Below are 19,860 nucleotides of genomic sequence, written 5' to 3'. Positions count from 1 at the left end.
CAAACGAGGCGCATGAACTCCATACACTTAAAATTGAGGTGCAGCGCCTCAAAATTGCTAAATAAAATCTTCGCAAAGATTTTAATTTTTTTTTGGTTATTTAACGCACGAAGCAACATTTTTTTATTTTATTTTTAATTATTCTGGAATGAAGTGATATTTTATATTTGTAACTATGTACCATAGTTTAAGTTTACTTTAAAAAATTAAGTGATATTTTTATTTAATGAATTGATTTAAATAACATTTAAATATATGAATGAATAAATAGCACATTAGAAAGAATAAATGAAATTTAATATTTTAATTATTTAGAGGGAAGTCATAATATTATTGCGAATTATTCGAGCCGTATCCTCTTCTTCTCTTTCTATGTCCAAAACATCATTGGTCATTGTAGTATTTGAAGTAGATGGTATTTCTTCCGGAGATTCCACTTGAAAGTGTTGGCAAATATTGTGCAATGCGCAACAAGCATTCACAATTTGCGTAGCCTTTTCAGGAGTGTAATGTAAACCTCGTACAGATAAAAGACATCGAAATCTACTCTTGAGTACACCAATTGTCCGCTCTACAATATTACGGGCCTTTAAGTGTACTGTATCGTAGCGTGCTTGGGGTGAAGAAGCTTCCGCCAAGCGATAGGGCGTCATTAAAAATTTGCGCAGAGGATAGCCAGCGTCGCCTAAGAAATTACATTACTCCACTTATTTAGCAATAAATACGATAAAATCTTACCCAAGATCCAAGTGTTATTCTGTATGTTGTTCTGTACTTTCAAATCGCTAACATTGAAAACAAAAGAGTCATGATTTGCGCCTGCATTCCTAGCATCCACATACCGAATAGACATTTTATAATCACAAAGCTAAAAATTTTAAGAAATTATACCATTTCGTTTCTAATATAATTCAGATTTTATACATACAATCATCACGTTTAAACTGTAGTAGCCCTTTCTGTTAAGATAAAGATGTTGAACTTCTTTTCTTGGTGAAATTATGCGAACATGAGTCCCGTCGATGCAACCAACTACTCCCGGGAAAGCACTTTTTGAATAAAATTAAACTTTTGAAGCGTTTTGCTCCTCCTCAGTCATTTGAATTTCAATTGAATTTGAATTGGGCAAAAATACGTTGTTCAATTATATTTAGAACCTCTTTAATTACGAAAGATATCGTAGGTTGCGCCAACCCAATGTTAAAATCATTTCCACTGCACCGTCAGCAAAGAAACGCAGAGTTGCGCATAATTTTAATATAGGAGGTATGGCCGTTCCTCGCACACCTTTGTGGAAATGTTCCTTCATCTCATTCAGTAAAAAACAAAATTCTTCTTTATTTAATCGAAAATAACTTATGAATCAGCAACAAATATTATTAAAAGCCACTCAATTTTGAAAAAACTATGGCTTACTTTGCATTTGGAAGCTCCAACGGATTTGAGTGATCACGAAGGCTTTTTCGTATATGTAGCACATCAATTTTGCCCCCAATATTTTCGTCAATGTAATATAAATCAAAACTTATATCCATTTTTTATTTATTTTAGTGTTTATTCACTTTTTCGCGAGCGACAACTGAATTCAATTGTTCAAATATGTCGTTTACAAAATTTTAGCTGTTTCACTATCTGTCAAAATTCCCTTTCTTAGGTTGGCAACGCCAATCATACTTCGACTGAACTTAGTTGAAGTTCGCAATACCGAAAAAGAGTTTGGTTGATCTGAAGTTGAATTGCCTTAACTTCAATTCGACCAAGTCGGGTTGAAAACCGCAAGGGGCATTAAATGATTCAAGTTTAAGTTTTTCATATCACTGAATTCGAGTGCGCAAATTTCCGTTTTTTCATAAGGAATTCGTTGATCAAAATTAATTATGTTTCCTAAAACCTATATCAATAAATGTGTTTTCTACATCAATTTTAGCTTTAAAAGGAATAAGAAAATTTTGTCCTATAATACATAGCTTCGTATTTGTTGCTGTTAAAATCTATTACTTTCCATGATAAAGTATCTAAGACGTTTAATTCTTTCGGAAAAGGTGTTACAATTTTATATTTTATTTCGTTAACGCCGTTGATAGTTCCATAGCATAACAGTTTGGAAAGTTTTTCCTTCTGAAAATTTTCGAATAGGGCGTTTGGTTTTATGATGCTAGTTGTTGAACCTGTATCTATTAACCCTCATCGAGACCCTCGGGTCTGGCCAGGCATATTTTGTTTTTAAATGTTATTTAAATATATTTAGAGTGTAGCAAACGACTTTCGCTTCCAGGTGGCTTCCTAGAATTTTATTGTCTATAGAATTCAGAAAAAAAATTCAAGGATATCGTATCGAAAAGGACGAAAAAAGGATATTATAATATTACACCTTAGTGCACCAATGATGCTTGGCTAGACCCCATATATTTTGTATGAAAATATATGAACTTTGGTATGTTTCTATCACTTCGCACGGTTGATTTATCTGTTTTCATGTTCGCTACATGTCCAAATTGGTTTGTATGTTTATCTAGGTCAAATACTTTAGCCGCTAGAACGTTTTAAAGGTTAAGAAAAATGTAATTTTTCTCAAAATGTTACATTTTTTGTGAACGCTATTGCCACGCCTAGCGTGAACAAGGCAGTTAATTTGATTTCAATCAAATCGAGAGGTAAGAAATTCCAAAAATGTTTCTATATTGTACATATATGAGCGTAAATACAACATGTATTTCCATACAAATGTATGTAAACTAGCCTAGGCCTAGCCTAGCACCATTGGTCTCGACTAAGTGTATCAGAAAATTTACTTCTTTTTCTTCACCATTCCCAATTTCCATCAAATTTGAATTATTGGACAAACGACTTGTACTTGGATTGTAATCGACGCTCATATGAGAGCTTTTCTTTTGTCTCGGTAAATTTGGTTGTATTTTATTTGTAGAATTTTTGTACCCGTAATCGTAATTATGCCGATTGTTGGAATCGTTACGATTAAAATTTGTATTTCGTATGTAATTGTTATTGTTCCCGCTTAGTTGTCTATTGTCGTTTGTTGCTTTGGTTTGTCTATTGTCTGAAATTTTATTATTTTCGTAAGATCTATAATTTTTCTTGAAACCTTCGTAATTTGCTTTGTTTTTATCGACATATTTTCGATGTCTATAATCTATCGCTCTTTTGTCCTGCAGAAATTTTAATTTTGAATATTTTACGATTATATCATTTAGTGTTTCCGTTTCGGTTATATGTGCCCTTATAGGCCTATCGATTTTTTCTAACAGTATATCAATAAGGTCCCTATCTACATTTTCAGGTTTGTAAATGCCCGGTTTTAAAGCGTCAAATCTGTATATTTCATTTATGTCTGCCTTACATTTTTCAAAAATTATAAATAATTTATTAAGATTACTTACTTTGACCGTCCTACAAAAATTGAATACCTCTTCGTATGTCTTCCTTCAACGAGATCCTTGTAGAATTTTGGCCTTAATCGCTTCCAGCGATGAGTTGTCCTCCAGTTCTCTCGTTCTTTTTCCAGCGGTGCCCAGTATTTTTTCGTTTGCTCTGATATTGATACAATGTTGAATGAGTTCCTGGTCTGTGCCGCAAAGAGAAATGTTGGTTTCGACCGCTTTAATAATTGCTTTTGGATTGTGACGGTCGTCTAGTGGCTTCATTCTCCGGAATTGGTCCATGATGTCCCTTGGTGACATACATATGAAATCAGTAGAATTGTGGTTGTTGGTTCATTTGTAGTTGTAGTAGATGTTGAGCATGTTGTTGTTGCATTTCTTGTTGTTGGGTTTATAGCAAATTCTTCTTGCCTTGCGATAACCCTTTCCAGCTAGGCAATGGTTTGGTTTAGATTCTCCATTGTAGTAGTAGTTGCAACTAAGTCGTTTTAATTGTGGTTTGAAGATGTGGTCCGCGGAGTATTTCTTTTTGGACCAGTTGCGTAAAAGTATTCTCCTTTTATTTAGAAAACTTTTAAACTTTAATTTTTTTCCTGTTTTCAATATTTTCACTATAACCAGTATTACTGTGTTTTGTTTTATTTTGATGGTTATATTCGATTGTCCGTAACTGTATATATTTTTATGTTCTAGAAATGTTTTTTTTCTTTTTTTTAATAGTTATTAAATTGTTTAATTTTAACAAAAATATTTTAACTCATTTTCTTATTATTTTTTTCGTTTCATTTCATTTGTTTTATTTATTTATATATATATATTTTTTTTTTTGACACATGAATAATATTTCAATTCTTTTTCTTAATATTTTCCGCTTTTGTTTTATTTGTTTTTTTTTTTTTCAATATATATGTATATGTATATACTTATATGTATTTTTAGACACATGTGAAAAGAACGTTTTTTTTCGATAAAAAAAAATGATGAAGAGTAAGATAGGTAGCACTATTTACTACTTTATGTTGAAAGTTGGCTTTAATTTTGTTACCATGTGATTTTTTTTTAAACTGTGAATGGGTTTTGTTGGTTCCGCAAAAATATTTGTGTTTAACTTTTTTTTTGTTTGTGGCTTTTCACAAAACGGTTTTAAAAATGTAGTTGCTTTTTTCGAAACTGTGCTTTATATAATATATACATTAGGGTGTGCCATTTTGAGACAACCTTTTTTTTCAACTGAAAAACAGGCTCAAAACTTTCGAAATGTGTAAAAAAAAGTCACTCAAAAGATGAGCTTTTAATATTAATATTAAGAGGTGCCTCTTTTAAATTTTCTGTTTTCCATATAAATTACATGGAAAAATAATAATTTTTTTGTGGTGGTTATTGTACGGAGGTTATTATAAGTGCACGCGATGGCTGCCAGTAGGGATGGTAAACTCGATTCCGATTATACTGGAAAATCGAGTTTTCTCGTAAAATAATCGATTAGAAATTTAAATAAATACAGCAGTACACTTTCACTGGTTTTCTTCATTTGAACAATTTCCACACATGCTACTCTATTTATTGTGGATGTGCCTAAAACTAATTATATATGTATGTACATATTTTCTCGCAACAATATTCTAAACATTCCACTGAAATTTTTCCTGCAAAGACGAATGAATTAATATTATTTTGGGAATTTCAAAAAGTGTTTACTTTTCTGTTTACAATTTGTATGCATTTCTATGCTTGTTCTTCTCAACGCAAAACTGTTATGTCACGAAATTGTTGAACAATGTATTTGTTTTTGTAAGAATTGTCAAGAGCTAAACCGAAAAAAACTAACTGTAAACTAGTGTCGTAATCTTATATTCTATCATATTGTATATATATATATATATATATATATACCGCAATTTCCGTTGTTACTGTTGCAAGCTGTAAATTTTATATTTGTCGATACTGTACTCTTGTTTTTGTGATACGTGACTTTTTAGCACGACTTGCAACTTTTTGTAAAAATTTTCTTTTTTTAGCACTTATTTCGCTTCTCTTTTTCTTCAAGATTTTAATGCTTTTTGTTTAACGCTTTATTTTCACTTTACATTTTTCATGTGATTTTTTATAAATTTGGGTTTGATTTTCAGCAAAAAATTTTCTGATTTTTTTTCACTGTAGCTTTCGTTTTCTTTTTTTTTTTGGAAATTTGAGTTCGATTTTCACTAAAAAAATGTTATGTTTTTTTTGATTTTTCACTGTAGTTTTCGTTTTTTTTAGATTTTTGTACTATTTTCGCGATCAATTTTTTTTGTAAAATGTATATTTAAGTAATTATTTTAAACTTTTTGCACTTTTGTTTGTTCTATATATTTCACTAATTTCACTGATTTATGCATCGTTTACTTTTTTGTAATATTAATGATTATTTTGATTCTTTTTTTCTTTTCGACATAAAACTTTCGCTTATTTTTTCAATTAAACTTTTTAAATATTTTCGGCAATACGATTCGATTTCTTTGATCTTTTGATCAAAGTTTACCCGACTGCGCCAGTTATGGTTTAGGAATAAAAGAGCTTCGGCCTTTTTTCACAACAGTCTTTATTAAAGTGAATCTTAAGACTAACTAACTTTACATTTTTTATTAGTTTACCTACTACTTATCCTAATGCTAACTGTACTAACATTCTTTGTTAGTTCGCTTCTAATGTTAGGATTAACCGTTTTATCATTCCATATTGTTTACTTATATATATTTATGTATATATACATATATTATATATATATATGTATATATGTATATATATTTATGTTTTTAGTTGAGTTGGCATTAGCATACCCGAAATACGCTCACTCTCTTATTCCGCAACTAATAGCGGGATTCTGTAACCAGTCTCTAGTCTCTGTTTGAGACATTTTGAGGTAAAGTCTCAATTTGTGACTAGTTACTATTCGCTAAACAGTCTCTAGCATTAGTCTCAAAATATTGCCTCAAATTTGAGACCTGATAGTTAGCAAGTCACAAAACTAAAAACAACTCTTGTCTGCCATCTTGAATATACTGAATAGGGATCATCATAGATATTAATCGATTGTCGTTTTTTTTTATATTTTGTAAGCAACTCAAACACGAAAGGGTTAAAAATAAATCAATTTTACATAAATTTCGGAAATATTATGAAGCAAAGTCAACATTTATTTTTATTTTTACTGATAATAATGTTTTTCGACTATGTTATAGAAAATTTAATATTTGTTATCGACATATTTATTTTCATTTAAGTGTAAAAACATCTCTGAATAATGAAATGTAATAGATTTTGTGACTGTCACTTACAGCATAGCAAAATCGTCTCAAGTCTCAAAAATTGTCTCTAACTTAAAATCTCAAATTTAGAGACTTGAGACTGTATCACAGTGAAGAATCGCACGGTAAGCCTAATGTGGAACCCAATTCTATGTTAATATCCTATTAAGCATTTACTATATATGCACATACATAAGTATATGTTATTACATAGTGTTTAGAGTATAGACGCGCCGCGTCAACACCATTTTTCGTTTTTATACATTCGGTTTTGCGCGCCACCCAATTCTTCAACCATCCCGAACGTCAATCTACTTCAACCAAGCGATCTTACAACAAAAATATGATATTTTATGTAAACTTTTGTTAATATAAGTATAATAAGAGAATAAGAAAGCATACACCCAACTCTTTTTTTACACGGTTTCTTTTTACACGGATTTGAAGTTACACGGTTGAAAAAAAAAATTTAATCTAGTACGTCTTCAAAATCACTGTTTTGTAATTATGTTTGTTTTTACCACACTTGGCACCATTGCTGAAAAGAACATACATATGTATGTATGTGAAATATGTGAAAATATTTGATAACCTACAAATTCTGTTCGCATGATATTTACATTGATGAAATGGATATCTCCAGTGATGAAACCGACTTTAGTTCAGTTCATCGTAAACAATTGCGCTCTTTATCAATTAGCGACGAATAATTATATAGCTATATAAATATTTTTTCTTTATTTCTATTCTAATTTTTGTTTTTTGCTTGCTCTACCAATTTTTCACCTGTATGAAGTTTTAAGTTTAATGCTCAATAGAATGCCATATGAGCATACAATTTGTATATATATCTGAAATTTTATAGTTTTCAACTTTTTTACATGGTTTTTCGAAGTACATATCGTCACCTGAAATGCAAAATAACGTATCATCAAAAAATTCGAAATTGAATGTCATATTGATTACGCTTCACTACTTCAAATTACATACATAATATTACGTATGTTCAACATTTTCAGGTTCTGCGGTCAGATATAAACCAGTTTTAACCAATATTAAAATTTTGTTTCACTCATGTTCCATTTTATTTCGTGTTTCATTCATGCCACTGTAAATTTCCGAAAATGTTGTTACGTTATTTTGCACTTCAGGTGACGATATATATATTCTTTATTTCTATTACAGAAATACAAAGCAATTACATTGCTGCTTTATATCTGCGACTAAGTACTAAATACACCGTCCCACAGTTCAGATACCAAAAAAAAAATAATAATAATAATAACCGAAGAACTGTAATTGGTTGATACGGTATAATAATAAAGAATGGGCTAGAATTCTGAACGAGTATGATTTTTCAAAAATAATAATGTCGATTAAAAGCAGACTACAAGCCGTTATTGATACTAAAGGTCAACATACAAAATATTAAAATTATTTATATTAATTTTACATAGATTTTTCTTCACCAAAAGTATTATGTAAAAACTTTTTCTTGACACTGAAGTTATTTTCTTTTTTATTCCTCTATGAAGTGGTTTTTCCAAAATTATTAGATTTATCATATGTACTTATGTAGGAGGGAAAAATAATTTACGTGTGATCTAAAATTGGGAAGAAGGGTAAAGACTTTTGAATTTTAAGTGTTTAAATGGTTTATCTCGACTTCCGACAAAACTACGAGTCCATTTTTCTCCGATAATATACGTTTTTGTTCTATGCTGTACGCTGATTGCGAGTATTGCATTGATTTGCACACAAAATATTACATACTTAGGTAAGTATGTAGGAATGTACTTTCGATAAGAAACGGCACTAGTTTGCTGAGAAAACAGAAAATATAGTTCAATTATGATGAGGAAGATGAGTCAATTTGCGATGCTAGCAAAATTTCTATTTTGCCATTCTGGATACTGCATTGTCATCAATGAAAAATACTAAAACTTTTGAATTTTTTTAATATTATCCGCCGCAAAGTTTTTCATACAAATCCATTTTTGAACATTGTAAAAACTCCTTAATTCATGATGTGAATAATAACTGATTCACGTTGGATTGACGGATATACCTAGGTGCAACAGATTTATGTATGCAACGAAGTACAAGCTATTGGCAGCAAATTTGCGTATAAAACTACACATCTGGAGGTTTTGAATTGTATTTGTTCAAACGAATTAACGAATTTCTTTACGGGAATTCAGGTGTTGCGAAAACTTCTTGTCCAAAATTTACCTGCTTTCTAATGTTTCAAGAAAGATTGACAGGCTTTTGTTATAAATTGAAAATGAAGTGGTTTAAATTATTAACAATAAGACAGTTGTGTCCGATTTTTCTAAATTAAAATATATTGAAATATTTAACTTTGTATATTAAACTACTAATTATGGCCCCTATTACGGTTTTCAACACAACTGCATTTATGTCTGTATGTAGGTAGAAGTTTTGAAATTAGGTATTATCGATATCAACTCAACCCGTCAAGAAAAATTTCGGTTGAAGTGTTGTCAATCTTCAACTTTTTTGAGGTATTACGGTTTTCGAATCTGTGTCAGTCAAAAATGTCAACATTTGCGAAGTAGTATTAGTTGAACATTTCGGCGTTTATTTAGAAAAATATATTAATAGAAAACGGAAAATAGAAATTTATAATTTTAAACTATTTTAATCAATTATTTTGTATAACTAAATGGAAGGGTTAGAAATTTGTTGAGCCTTTGAAAAAAAATTCCGAAGCTGGACGAGGAAAGCTACAATTTGGAAACAACAAATATGACAGTAAGGGACTGAGGGAAGGGTTTCGAACATAAATAGTCAAAGAAATATACTTTTCAAGTAAAATAAAATTGTTTTCTCGTCTTCAGTTATTTGTTTTTCACCCACTACACACAAAAGCTGTGTTCATAATATTTAAAATTGTCTTAATTACCAAAGATATGGGAGCATACGCCAAAATTCTAATTATAAAAAAAACAAATTGCCTCCTTTTTTAAACGAAAATAACGTATGAATCTGCAACGTTAGCTTACTTGATGTTAGGGAGTTCAATTAGATTTTACTTATCCCGAGGCCTTTTTTATACTCTCGCAACAATGTTGCTAACGAGAGTATTATAGTTTTGTTCACATAACGGTTGTTTGTAAGTCCTAAAACTAAAAGAGTCAGATATAGGGTTATATATACCAAAGTGATCAGGGCGACGAGTAGAGTCGAAATCCGGATGTCTGTCTGTCCGTCCGTCTGTCCGTCCGTCCGTGCAAGCTGTAACTTGAGTAAAAATTGAGATATCATGATGAAACTTGGTACACGTATTCCTTGGCTCCATAAGAAGGTTAAGTTCGAAGATGGGCAAAATCGGCCCACTGCCATGCCCACAAAATGGCGGAAACCGAAAACCTATAAAGTGTCATAACTAAGCCATAATTAAAGATATTAAAGTGAAATTTGGCACAAAGGATCGCATTAGGGAGGGGCATATTTGGACGCAATTGTTTTGGAAAAGTGGGCGTGGCCCCGCCCCCTACTAAGTTTTTTGTACATATCTCGGAAACTACTATAGCTATGTCAACCAAAGTCTACAGAGTCGTTTCCTTCAGGCATTTCCATGTACAGTTCAAAAATGGAAGAAATCGGATAATAACCACGCCCACCTCCCATACAAAGGTTATGTTCAAAATCACTAAAAGTGCGTTAACCGACTCATAAAAAACGTCAGAAACACTAAATTTTACGGAAGAAGTGGCAGAAGGAAGCTGCACCCAGGCTTTTTTTAAAAATTGAAAATGGGCGTGGCGCCGCCCACTTATGGACCAAAAACCATATCTCAGGAGCTACTAGACCGATTTCAATGAAATTCGGTATATAATATTTTCTTAACACCCTGATGACATGTACGAAATATGGGTGAAATCGGTTCACAACCACGCCTTCTTCCAATATAACGCTATTTTGAATTCCATCTGATGCCTTCTCTGTATAATACGAGTATAAACATTAGGAACCAATGATGATAGCGGAATAAAACTTTACAAAAATACGGTATTTGAAAAATATGTAAATGACGTATTATGAAATCTCGATTATCACTTTACCATGCGAGAGTATAAAATGTTCGGTGACACCCGAACTTAGCCCTTCCTTACTTGTTTTACTTTTGATTTAAAAATTTTCAGCTGTTTAATTATCTGTCAAATCTTCATTTTTAAGGTAGCACCAATGAAATTTTGACTGAAAATAGAAGAAGTTCGTAATACCAAAAAACTAGTTGGGTTGATCTAAAATTGAATTGTTGTAAAACCGTAATAAGGGTATGTGTTAAACTTTTGTTTTTTCAAAAAATTACCCTAACAATTTTCAAATACTATAAGTTTTGTTATTAAAGGGCTATACCAGTGTGACGCATGAAAAATTAGGCGATTTTCGTGAATTTTTTTAAAAGAAAGTACTAGATTGAATGTTTCGACGTTCTATGGACGTAATAAAGTATATTTTTAGCTATATAAAAAAAAAAATTTTACAAAAATATTGAAAAATAACGGAGTAATGTGCTGTCTGCGGAAGTGCCAAAAAAAAAGTGCCTCAACTGCTGGCATGATTCCGGTCGATTGAGTAGCTGAAACAAAAAAATTCAAAATGTTTATTAAACTTAAATATATTTTCTATACAATGGACTACGATCTTTGAAAAATATCAAAAATTAAGAAAATGGCGCCATTTTGAAAAAAAAATCGTTTTTTTACGAAAAAAATTGTCGTTTTTTTAATGCCAAATTGACAATTTTCAGCAAATCAAAAAGATCGTAGTCTATTGTATAGCAAATGTATTCAACTATATCCAGTTTTAATTTGAAGTCGATCGGTTAATTTCTCGTTGAGTTATAATGTCAGCAAATTTGAAAAATGTCGTTTCGAGAAAAACGCGTTTAAAGTTTCACTTATATATGTTTGCACCTCTGAGCGGTCGCTATTTAGAACGCTGCCATTCAAAAACTATTTAAAATACGACCTCGCGAATTTCACAGGATATTTTTGAATATATAAGCTATTGAGAAAAGCAAAAAAAAAAAAATTTTTTTTTGAAAGTGTCACACTGGTATAGCCCCTTAAAGCAAAACAGGCTTAGAAGGGCGCAGAATTTCGCATTTGTTTAAGGCGGTAAATTGTCTCGATTTTAAAATGGTAATATCTTGTCATGAGCACATTGTTGTTCGTGTCCGTTTTCGATGGACTGGATCTCTAACACTTCAGTACAACGTTCAGGTGTCATTAGAGGCATTTGGCATTCTCTACTTCTTTAGCGGTTGAACTACGGCATTGATCTAGCTGTGGGCAGTGGCGCGACAATTGTTGATAACGCATACAAGTCAACTCACGATGACTAAGGCAAATTTAGATTGTGACTCTTCACGCGATTAACGCGCCGCTGGTCAAAAATTGATGTAACCATACGAGTAGCTTTTTCGGCTACGTTGAGCTTAGTGAGCAGCCATCTCAAATTAAAAACGTTTGTTGTGGTCAATATCTCTTCTATTCTATGCTATAAAAAGGCTTATAATGCTTGGGATTTATCTTTTAATAGGAAATTTAGGAACCCTGTGTATTTCCAATGTAAACCCTAAACAATCTGATGATGACTGCCAAAACAAACCAAGCACCTCTCTCCAACGAAACCTTCTTTATTATCGATTGGACGTGGGGCATTAGTACGATTTTTGCGATTAACTGCGCATAGTAACTTATTGGAACAACTCCACAACCACATCTTCACGAAAATTAATTGTGGACTCTTCCGGATATATGAATTAGGAATGACGAAGTGTGGCAAATACTAAGTCGTAGGTGTATATTCAGCGGCTTTTACTGGCGACAGTTTTTTCTGACGTGGGAGTGCAGGATGTACTTCTATTGGTAGGAGAAAATTGCATCGCAAATCATCCTTTCCTCTACCCTGACCAGTGTTTCAACGCCATGAGATAGCTGTCAGTAACCTTACTTTGTCAGACCTCCATATGATCGTAGCTTAGTTGATGTTGGATTCAATTCCAACCATACCAACTCCGTATTGGCAATAAATGTTTCGCTGCTTTTCCTTCATGGTTGTCGATAGTAATCCCAAATGGCAATGATCAAGACCAATCAATAGCTTATGCCTGAGCCTAAAGTTGTACTAGAAATTCTTATATGTTTAAAGTTTCGATCCAAATCGTCCTGGCTTAAACTGTGTAGAGGAAGTTCGACACAGTGTTGATATTGCGAAATTTGTGTTGTTTCTGCATCCGGCGCCACTGATGAGTAAAGCTGCCACAAACGTTGATTGCCTCGCAGCATACTCTCCAAATTAGTGAACATTCAAATGTAGCTCACATCCATGCATTCCAAAATCTCGAACAAGAGCACGGTCTATCAATGTGATGTATGAACCTTCGTCCAGGAGTGCGTAAGTGTCGACACGCCTTTGGTTTCCGCATAGGGTGACCGGCAAATGAGTAACTAGTTAGAGTTTGAAAAATCTAATTCACCGCCATACCTTTGTTGAAATGGTTTGACTTTCGACATTGCAAATGGGTATGATTTTCTTTAATTGGGCTTTGGATCAACTGTCAATTAAAATTTTAACAATTCAATTATATTAACGACATTGTTCGGTTGCGCGCATAACCCTTCAAGCTCTTTAATAAGCGTTGGTTGTTTTCGTATTGGCCGTACTCATAAATCGCGCTTGATTCGATGAAAACCGTATAAAATATTGGCCAATCTTCCGGCTGTCCACAAAAGTTTGGCGAAACCTGCAATTTCCTTGGCAAACTCAATGACTGCGGCTGTAGAACTTATATTGGCGAATGTAGGCATTGTCGTTGCGTAGATTGAGGGTGCATCAATCTCTAAATCGCTTGAAATGTACACGTGGCTTGTAGCAGCTGTACCTATTCCAAACGGAGTGTCTGTGACAACGTTACTGTACAATTGCTGTTTTGTTATTTGAACTGTTCCCAATTGTACAAGTAACTTCGGCGGCAACACTGTTGTTAGATACATCCAATTTAGACGCTTAATACGTGATTGGTGCTCTGTATTTGCCAAATGGGACAAAGCTGCTTTCTAACATGGCGAAGGAATGATTCATTTTTTGCTTGCGATGGCGCCTGAGTATACTCATGGCGAATACTTTTCCCTGCCCCCATAAATATTTGTCTTTATAGCATTTATCCTCAGAGGCAATCTTTTTCTGGTACCAAATATTGTGGTGATTTCATATCCATTAGCTAAATGTGAATAAACTAAAAAAAAATCACAAATCCTCATAGGTTGATTGACTAGGAATTACGTACAGAAAATCTTCCATTCGATATAAATTCGACGTAGTTCTTATGGTGAAAGGAGAGTATAGTAGAACTGAACACTATAGGGCTAAACGAATTTGAGGGAGTGAAGAAAATATCGTTTTTAATGGATTTTATTTTTCAAACGAAAATAAAAACTTTTCACAACATTGGTGCAAATTATTTGAATGTTTCGCTGCTTGCTTCTGGTACAAAAAATGAAATTATACAGGCACCTAATTTAATGAGTTTCAATGAATTATTTAAACGACTTTTTAATGAAATAAACATATAGTAACTTACAAAATACTGCGCCACCAATCATTACAAACGGCGGTATGCAACCCATGGTCATAAATATTGGGAACAAAACATTCCCCAGCAGAGAGCCCAGTCGTCCAGAAGTAAGTACAAGTACAACAACCATTGCTCTGGAATTTTTAAAAATAACATATGTAGTTATGTATGTTGAATATACTATATAGAAACTAAAATTTATAAAATTTATGTTAAATTACTGGAAAATATTAATCAACTGTCTTACAAAAACTTTAGGAAATAAAATAAAGTGAAAGTTTATTTAATGGTATTTCTAGTGTTTATTTTAATTCATTTTTAATTAATTTTATTTTGAAGTGCAAAATATTATTTTAAATTCAATATCCAATATTTTATTTTATCATTTAAATTTTTTTGTACAAAATAATAATTGTTTTGAGTATATACTTTCAAGTATATTACTAGTGGACTAGAGTTACGATCGATTATAAAAAAAAGAATTTACTTTCTTACCTCATTACAGTTGGAAACAAATTGACTGAGACGCTTATAACGGTGGTACCAGCTATGCTACTGGCTGTTACGAAAATTGCCGATATGGCTAGGGTAGAATATTCAGATAAGGACCAATAAAATGATACAGCAAAAATAAAGGATGTCAACAGCGCTGCATCTGCAGTTAAATTAATAATACATGTATGTTTGTTTATAGAAATTAATTACTGTACTGTTATGTATAAGGGCGGCCCAAAAAATAACCAACGTGCGGGAGACATCTGAGATAGTAAGCAAAGCGAATGGGTAATATTCGGCAAGAAATATTGGGTAGGAGAAATTGTCAGCGACAATGTGGGGCGTTTGCTTACTTAGAGCACTTTGAGACTACCTTACAACAGTGTTTGTCGAAATTCATATGCAATCAGAAGAAGTTTCTGGATCGGTCGCGACCGTGGATGAAACATGAATCCTCTGACTCGACGGCAAATTGCAGAAACAAATTTGTTTTTCACCGTGACAACGAACGCATTCACATTTCTGCCATACCACTATCATTTTGGTTAAATTAGACAGCAAACTTGTTACTTTTGGCAATTTGTGACTTAGTCTTTATTTCATATTTCATCAAATTCACTTTCCAGTAGAAATTTTAGTCGAATGAGGAAGTTATTGCTGACATTGAGGCGTACTTTTCATACCTCCAAGTAATATATATTTCAGACGGAGAGTTCGAATCATCCCTGAGTCAAGTACAGTGTAACTAAAATAAAACTGTATAGAGAAATAAATTAAATTTTTCAAAATTTTAATTTTCTCTTGGACTTAATACCTTTCGGACCGCCCTCGTTTATAACAACTTTTCCTACTCAGCACGGTTTTATTTCCAATTTTGTTGATTATAAAGCTGACCAAAAAGAATCCGAAAACGGTACATCCGGAAACAGCAATATTGTTTGTATAAGACTCACAGCTGATATGAACATCGCACGTTTTTATCTCATCTTCGTTTTTAATTAGATGAGTTCTATTCACATTATATTCTAATATGGTGCACATACTAGATGTGCTGCCATAAAGTTGTTCATACTCTACAATGGATGCGAAAAGTTGAGGCAACCATAACCGGACCGAATTTTGACTGAAATTGTAATAGGGAAAAAATGTATTCCGTCTACGTATGTCTACTATTTTTTGGTTCAAAACTTACCCCAATAATATGGAAAACCCCATTAGGTACACCATAAAAGAAAATTTCAAATAAGGGCTTGAAAACATGGGCTTTAATTGCTTCAGACCATCTTTAAACGTTTCTTTGACGTTCTGCTGCTTGTTTTTCAAAGGGTTTGTCGCTTCCTGCTCTTTATCAGTTTTTGCCGCTATCTTTGCAGCCTTTTCAGGCGCTTCTTCAAATAAAGCTATTACCTAATAAAATAATATATAGTATATATTTCCCTAATGTTACTATAATTATCATTTAATTTTGTTTACCGGATAAGATTCTTTATTTTTCCCCGTGTTCAAAGCGTATATGGTTTTGAAAGTTGCCAAAGCTTCTACGTTTCTTCCTTGTGACATTAGATATTTTGGACTTTCCGGAAAAAAAGGAAGTACTAGACCACTGATAAGGCCAGGTAAAGCAGTAATAGCGAGGAAAACATGCCATGTATGAACTGAATTTGTTTTAAGGATAAATAAGTCTAATTTACTTAACACAAGCATACTTATATTCTAAAGAGGGGTGAATTATAACTGGCATTCGGAAATTTTCTATATAGGGCCAATTCGAGGCTGGCTGGGATATTATAACAATTAATTTACTCACATTTCATAATCCATATTTCAAACGCTATATGATATGGCAGAGTTGCTGTTGCAATCGCGGGCAATATAAGCAAATCTATAGTTTTAATCATACCTAAAATCATTAATACTCGAGACCGATGCTTTTTTATATGGAACTCAGATAAATATGTCAGGACTACTGCAAGTGGACCACAGTTACTGTAATATGTTGATGAAACTAAATTTTTACATTTAATAGGTACTTCACGCTTACATAAGGCCGGCTAAAAACTTAAAGACAATTAATTGAATTGCGGTTTGGCTACAAGCACATCCCATATCCATTAAACTGCCAATAAGAAGTCCGTACATTAACACATGCTTTCGGCCAGTGGTATCCGCTAGGTAGCCCCAAGGCACTGCCGATATGATCATACCTTATTAGTAAAAGAACTGTTAGTTGAATTCATAATGAAAAAAATCTTAAAAGCATACGTTTGTATGTACTCGCATATAAATCTCTGAAGGAAATTTATCTGAAAGTGTTTCAAGCTACAGTCAATTTGGCTGATTGCATTCATGCTTTCTTTGAATTTGATGGATTCGCGTGTTCTTTCAAAAAGTGAATTTGGATAAGTTATATTAATAATTTTAGTGAAAAGTTTAGTCAGCAAGAATAGAACGCAAGTAAGTTTTGTTTTAATTATTTTGATACACAACTGGATTTAATGTGTCGGAAAAGTAATAGAAAAACGCACGCTGTATCGGCGTCAGAACGATTTATTTTATTTACTTCATTTTTTGTTTTCAATATATGTATGTGTGAGTATACTTTACTATATGGTACAAAAAGATCTTTCAAAATATCTTTGGAGGAAAAATTTAAATTTAGTTTTTTTACCTTGGAATAAATAATATAAGCAAAACACTTAAAACTAAGTAAAATTAAATTTGGTCAAATTATTTTACTAAAATACTAAAATGTGCTCTATCAGATTTAGGTAAATTTTTGGTCCTGGAACCATTTTTTAACAAGTTCTGTTTCGTGACGTTGTTTTAAATAAATTCCGATTCTAAGGCCATTTCTTTCTCGGCATATGATTGCATCAACTTCTACAATATATTAACCTGGAAATATTTTTTCATTTCAAAATATCGGACTAACTTTGGAGGCGGAAAAGCATCCCGATTGCAAAAGAAAAAAGGAATTTGAAAGTGCGTTGGAAGCGTGTGGATTTGGCAAATTTAACTACTCTCTCCTCTTTTTCTTTTAAATCCCAAATATTTATTTTAGTTTTATCAGACCACAATACGTTTTTCCATTGCTGACGACCTACTATGCATATCTGTTGCAGTTCGAAGGACAATCTTTTTGTAATACTTTTTCTACTTAAAGGTGGATTTACGTTTACGAACCCAGAGTTGTCCAACTTTTGATATAGGGTTTGCTTCTTGATATGCAGAAAAACTTTTTAACAAAGTAGTGCATAAATTGGTTGTACAACGTAATGGCGACAATCAAATTTTCGAAATTTAGAATGCTGACCGTCAAACTACCGACAAATCAAAACACCGATAAGACTGCTCAGAATATCTCATTACATGCGGGAATAGACATACAGACATATGTACATTGGTATTCTCATCTGTACTTACCTGCGTAAGTTATAGCGTTCAGTACTCCTTTTGATAATAAGCCAATCTGAAGATCGCATTCTGCAGTGGGCAATATGTACGATATGTTTGACGTTTCAAACACAGTTGCGGCTACTGCCAGCATGGACACAAAGAGGAGACAGTAGTTAAATGTGCCAAATCCACACGCTTCCAACGCACTTTCAAAATCCTTAAGTGGTGCTTCATCAAACCGGCCATTAGAAGTTTGTGGGCCCGAAGCTGCTGAAGACCGAATTTTACTGAGATTGTCATCGTTTTACGGTGCATACTTACCCATTTCTTGGCACGAAAATTATTATGGCTGGGTTGAAATATCGGCAGGAAATAATCGTGTAACTCATTAAGTTAAATTTAATACTCACATAAATACATTTTAAAACATATGTAAAGGATTAAAAAAAAAATTGAACTATTGTATTTACCGCTTCTTATGCAAAGATGTAAATAAATATAATCAATAAATTTCTAAATATACAATGACAGTAAACAAACAGAAATGTTCGAAAATTAAGACATTATACAATTGTTTGACTAGGTTTGTAGAACTTAAAAGTAGAAGTGAAGCAATAATTCAGAGTTTAAACTTTCGTATCTAGACTCCTTTTTGTTTAGGGCAATTATGTCATGTTAGCCTACATTATCAGTTTAACTCTCTTATTTTTATGTTTTCGCAACATGTTCCGCCAGAATATAATATTTTTGTTCACTTAACGTTCTTTCGCAATAACAAGGGACACTTGCGGTTTAGAAATGTTTAAAAAGTTTGCGTAGCCCCGCCCCCTGATAAGTTTAATGTACATTTCAGGGAACTGCAACGAGTAATAAATTTTTTTTTATACTTAAGTACTGATCCGTTACTCTGTCTGATTCGGTCAGTTCGGTTCACATACACGAAGCGAACCGTTTGTCTTCAAATCAGCGATAGAGAACAACTTTGAATCACTATCGATCAGCTTATGCTTGATTTGTTTATAAACGTTCGCATTAGCAGAAAATACCCGAAGTGATGTAAACTCATGCTTCAATGATTGAAATGATCGGCACGTTCGCTAAACAGTGATTTACTGGTGCACTTCTGTTCTATTTCAAATACATACATATGTATGTATACATATATGTATATACATATGTTATAGGTATAATGGAAATTCGATCGAGTACATACATACAACAAATGAATGTATATATGTACATATGTCCGCACTCGATGGAATTTCCATTGTTTACGCATCGAAAATTTGTAATATGCGCACAATTTCAATGCTGATCCTTTTTTTGCCACACATGATTCAAATCAATCTAGCAGAAAATTATTATTACTTGCTGTACTCGTAGATTTACTCGTAGTTTATCTGCAGTTTCACATCGATTCAAACAATCGTCGCAACGCTATGAACCGACATGATACGATTTGAACCGAAGCCAGTCATACCGTTTACTCGATCGTGATTGCCGAAGAACAGATTATTTGTGTTGCATCAGATCAGCTGACGCTGGCGGGTATCGAATTGATCAAGTTGTCTATGCTGAACTGAATTGATTTGATTGTGTTTTTGACACGACTGTTTGTTCTGATTTTATCATACTCGTTGCAGCTCTCTGGTATATATGTATCTCCCAAACC

The 19,860-nt window shown here is 32.8% G+C and overlaps 1 protein-coding gene across 1 annotated transcript; it reads right to left on the bottom strand.

Moving 5' to 3' along the window:
- Positions 1–14,123: 14,123 nt before the first annotated feature.
- Positions 14,124–18,610, bottom strand: LOC126751388 (synaptic vesicle glycoprotein 2B-like). Its single transcript, XM_050461609.1, has 10 exons — positions 18,510–18,610; positions 18,216–18,455; positions 16,834–16,996; positions 16,600–16,778; positions 16,266–16,447; positions 15,985–16,199; positions 15,644–15,915; positions 14,793–14,952; positions 14,304–14,431; positions 14,124–14,236 (listed from the first exon to the last, which is right to left on the bottom strand). Exons 1-10 carry the CDS (start codon positions 18,511–18,513, stop codon positions 14,181–14,183), a joined length of 1,599 nt encoding a protein of 532 aa, XP_050317566.1. The 5' UTR covers positions 18,514–18,610; the 3' UTR covers positions 14,124–14,180.
- Between the last annotated feature and the right edge of the window lie 1,250 nt (positions 18,611–19,860).

This window comes from Bactrocera neohumeralis, chromosome 2 (assembly GCF_024586455.1).
Source record: "Bactrocera neohumeralis isolate Rockhampton chromosome 2, APGP_CSIRO_Bneo_wtdbg2-racon-allhic-juicebox.fasta_v2, whole genome shotgun sequence".
Lineage (NCBI taxonomy): Eukaryota > Metazoa > Arthropoda > Insecta > Diptera > Tephritidae > Bactrocera > Bactrocera neohumeralis.
Note: the sequence above shows the minus strand (reverse complement) of the source record. Positions and strands in the feature narration are given on the sequence as shown.

What these genes read in the sequence shown, in the direction of transcription:
- LOC126751388 (XM_050461609.1), bottom strand. An exon ending in GGGTTTTCCATATTATTGGG is followed by an intron (nt 15,916 to 15,984) that starts GTAAGTTTTGAA and finishes TTACAATTTCAG; the next exon opens with TCAAAATTCGGTCCGGTTAT. An exon ending in TGGAAATAAAACCGTGCTGA is followed by an intron (nt 14,953 to 15,643) that starts GTAGGAAAAGTT and finishes ATTTAACTGCAG; the next exon opens with ATGCAGCGCTGTTGACATCC.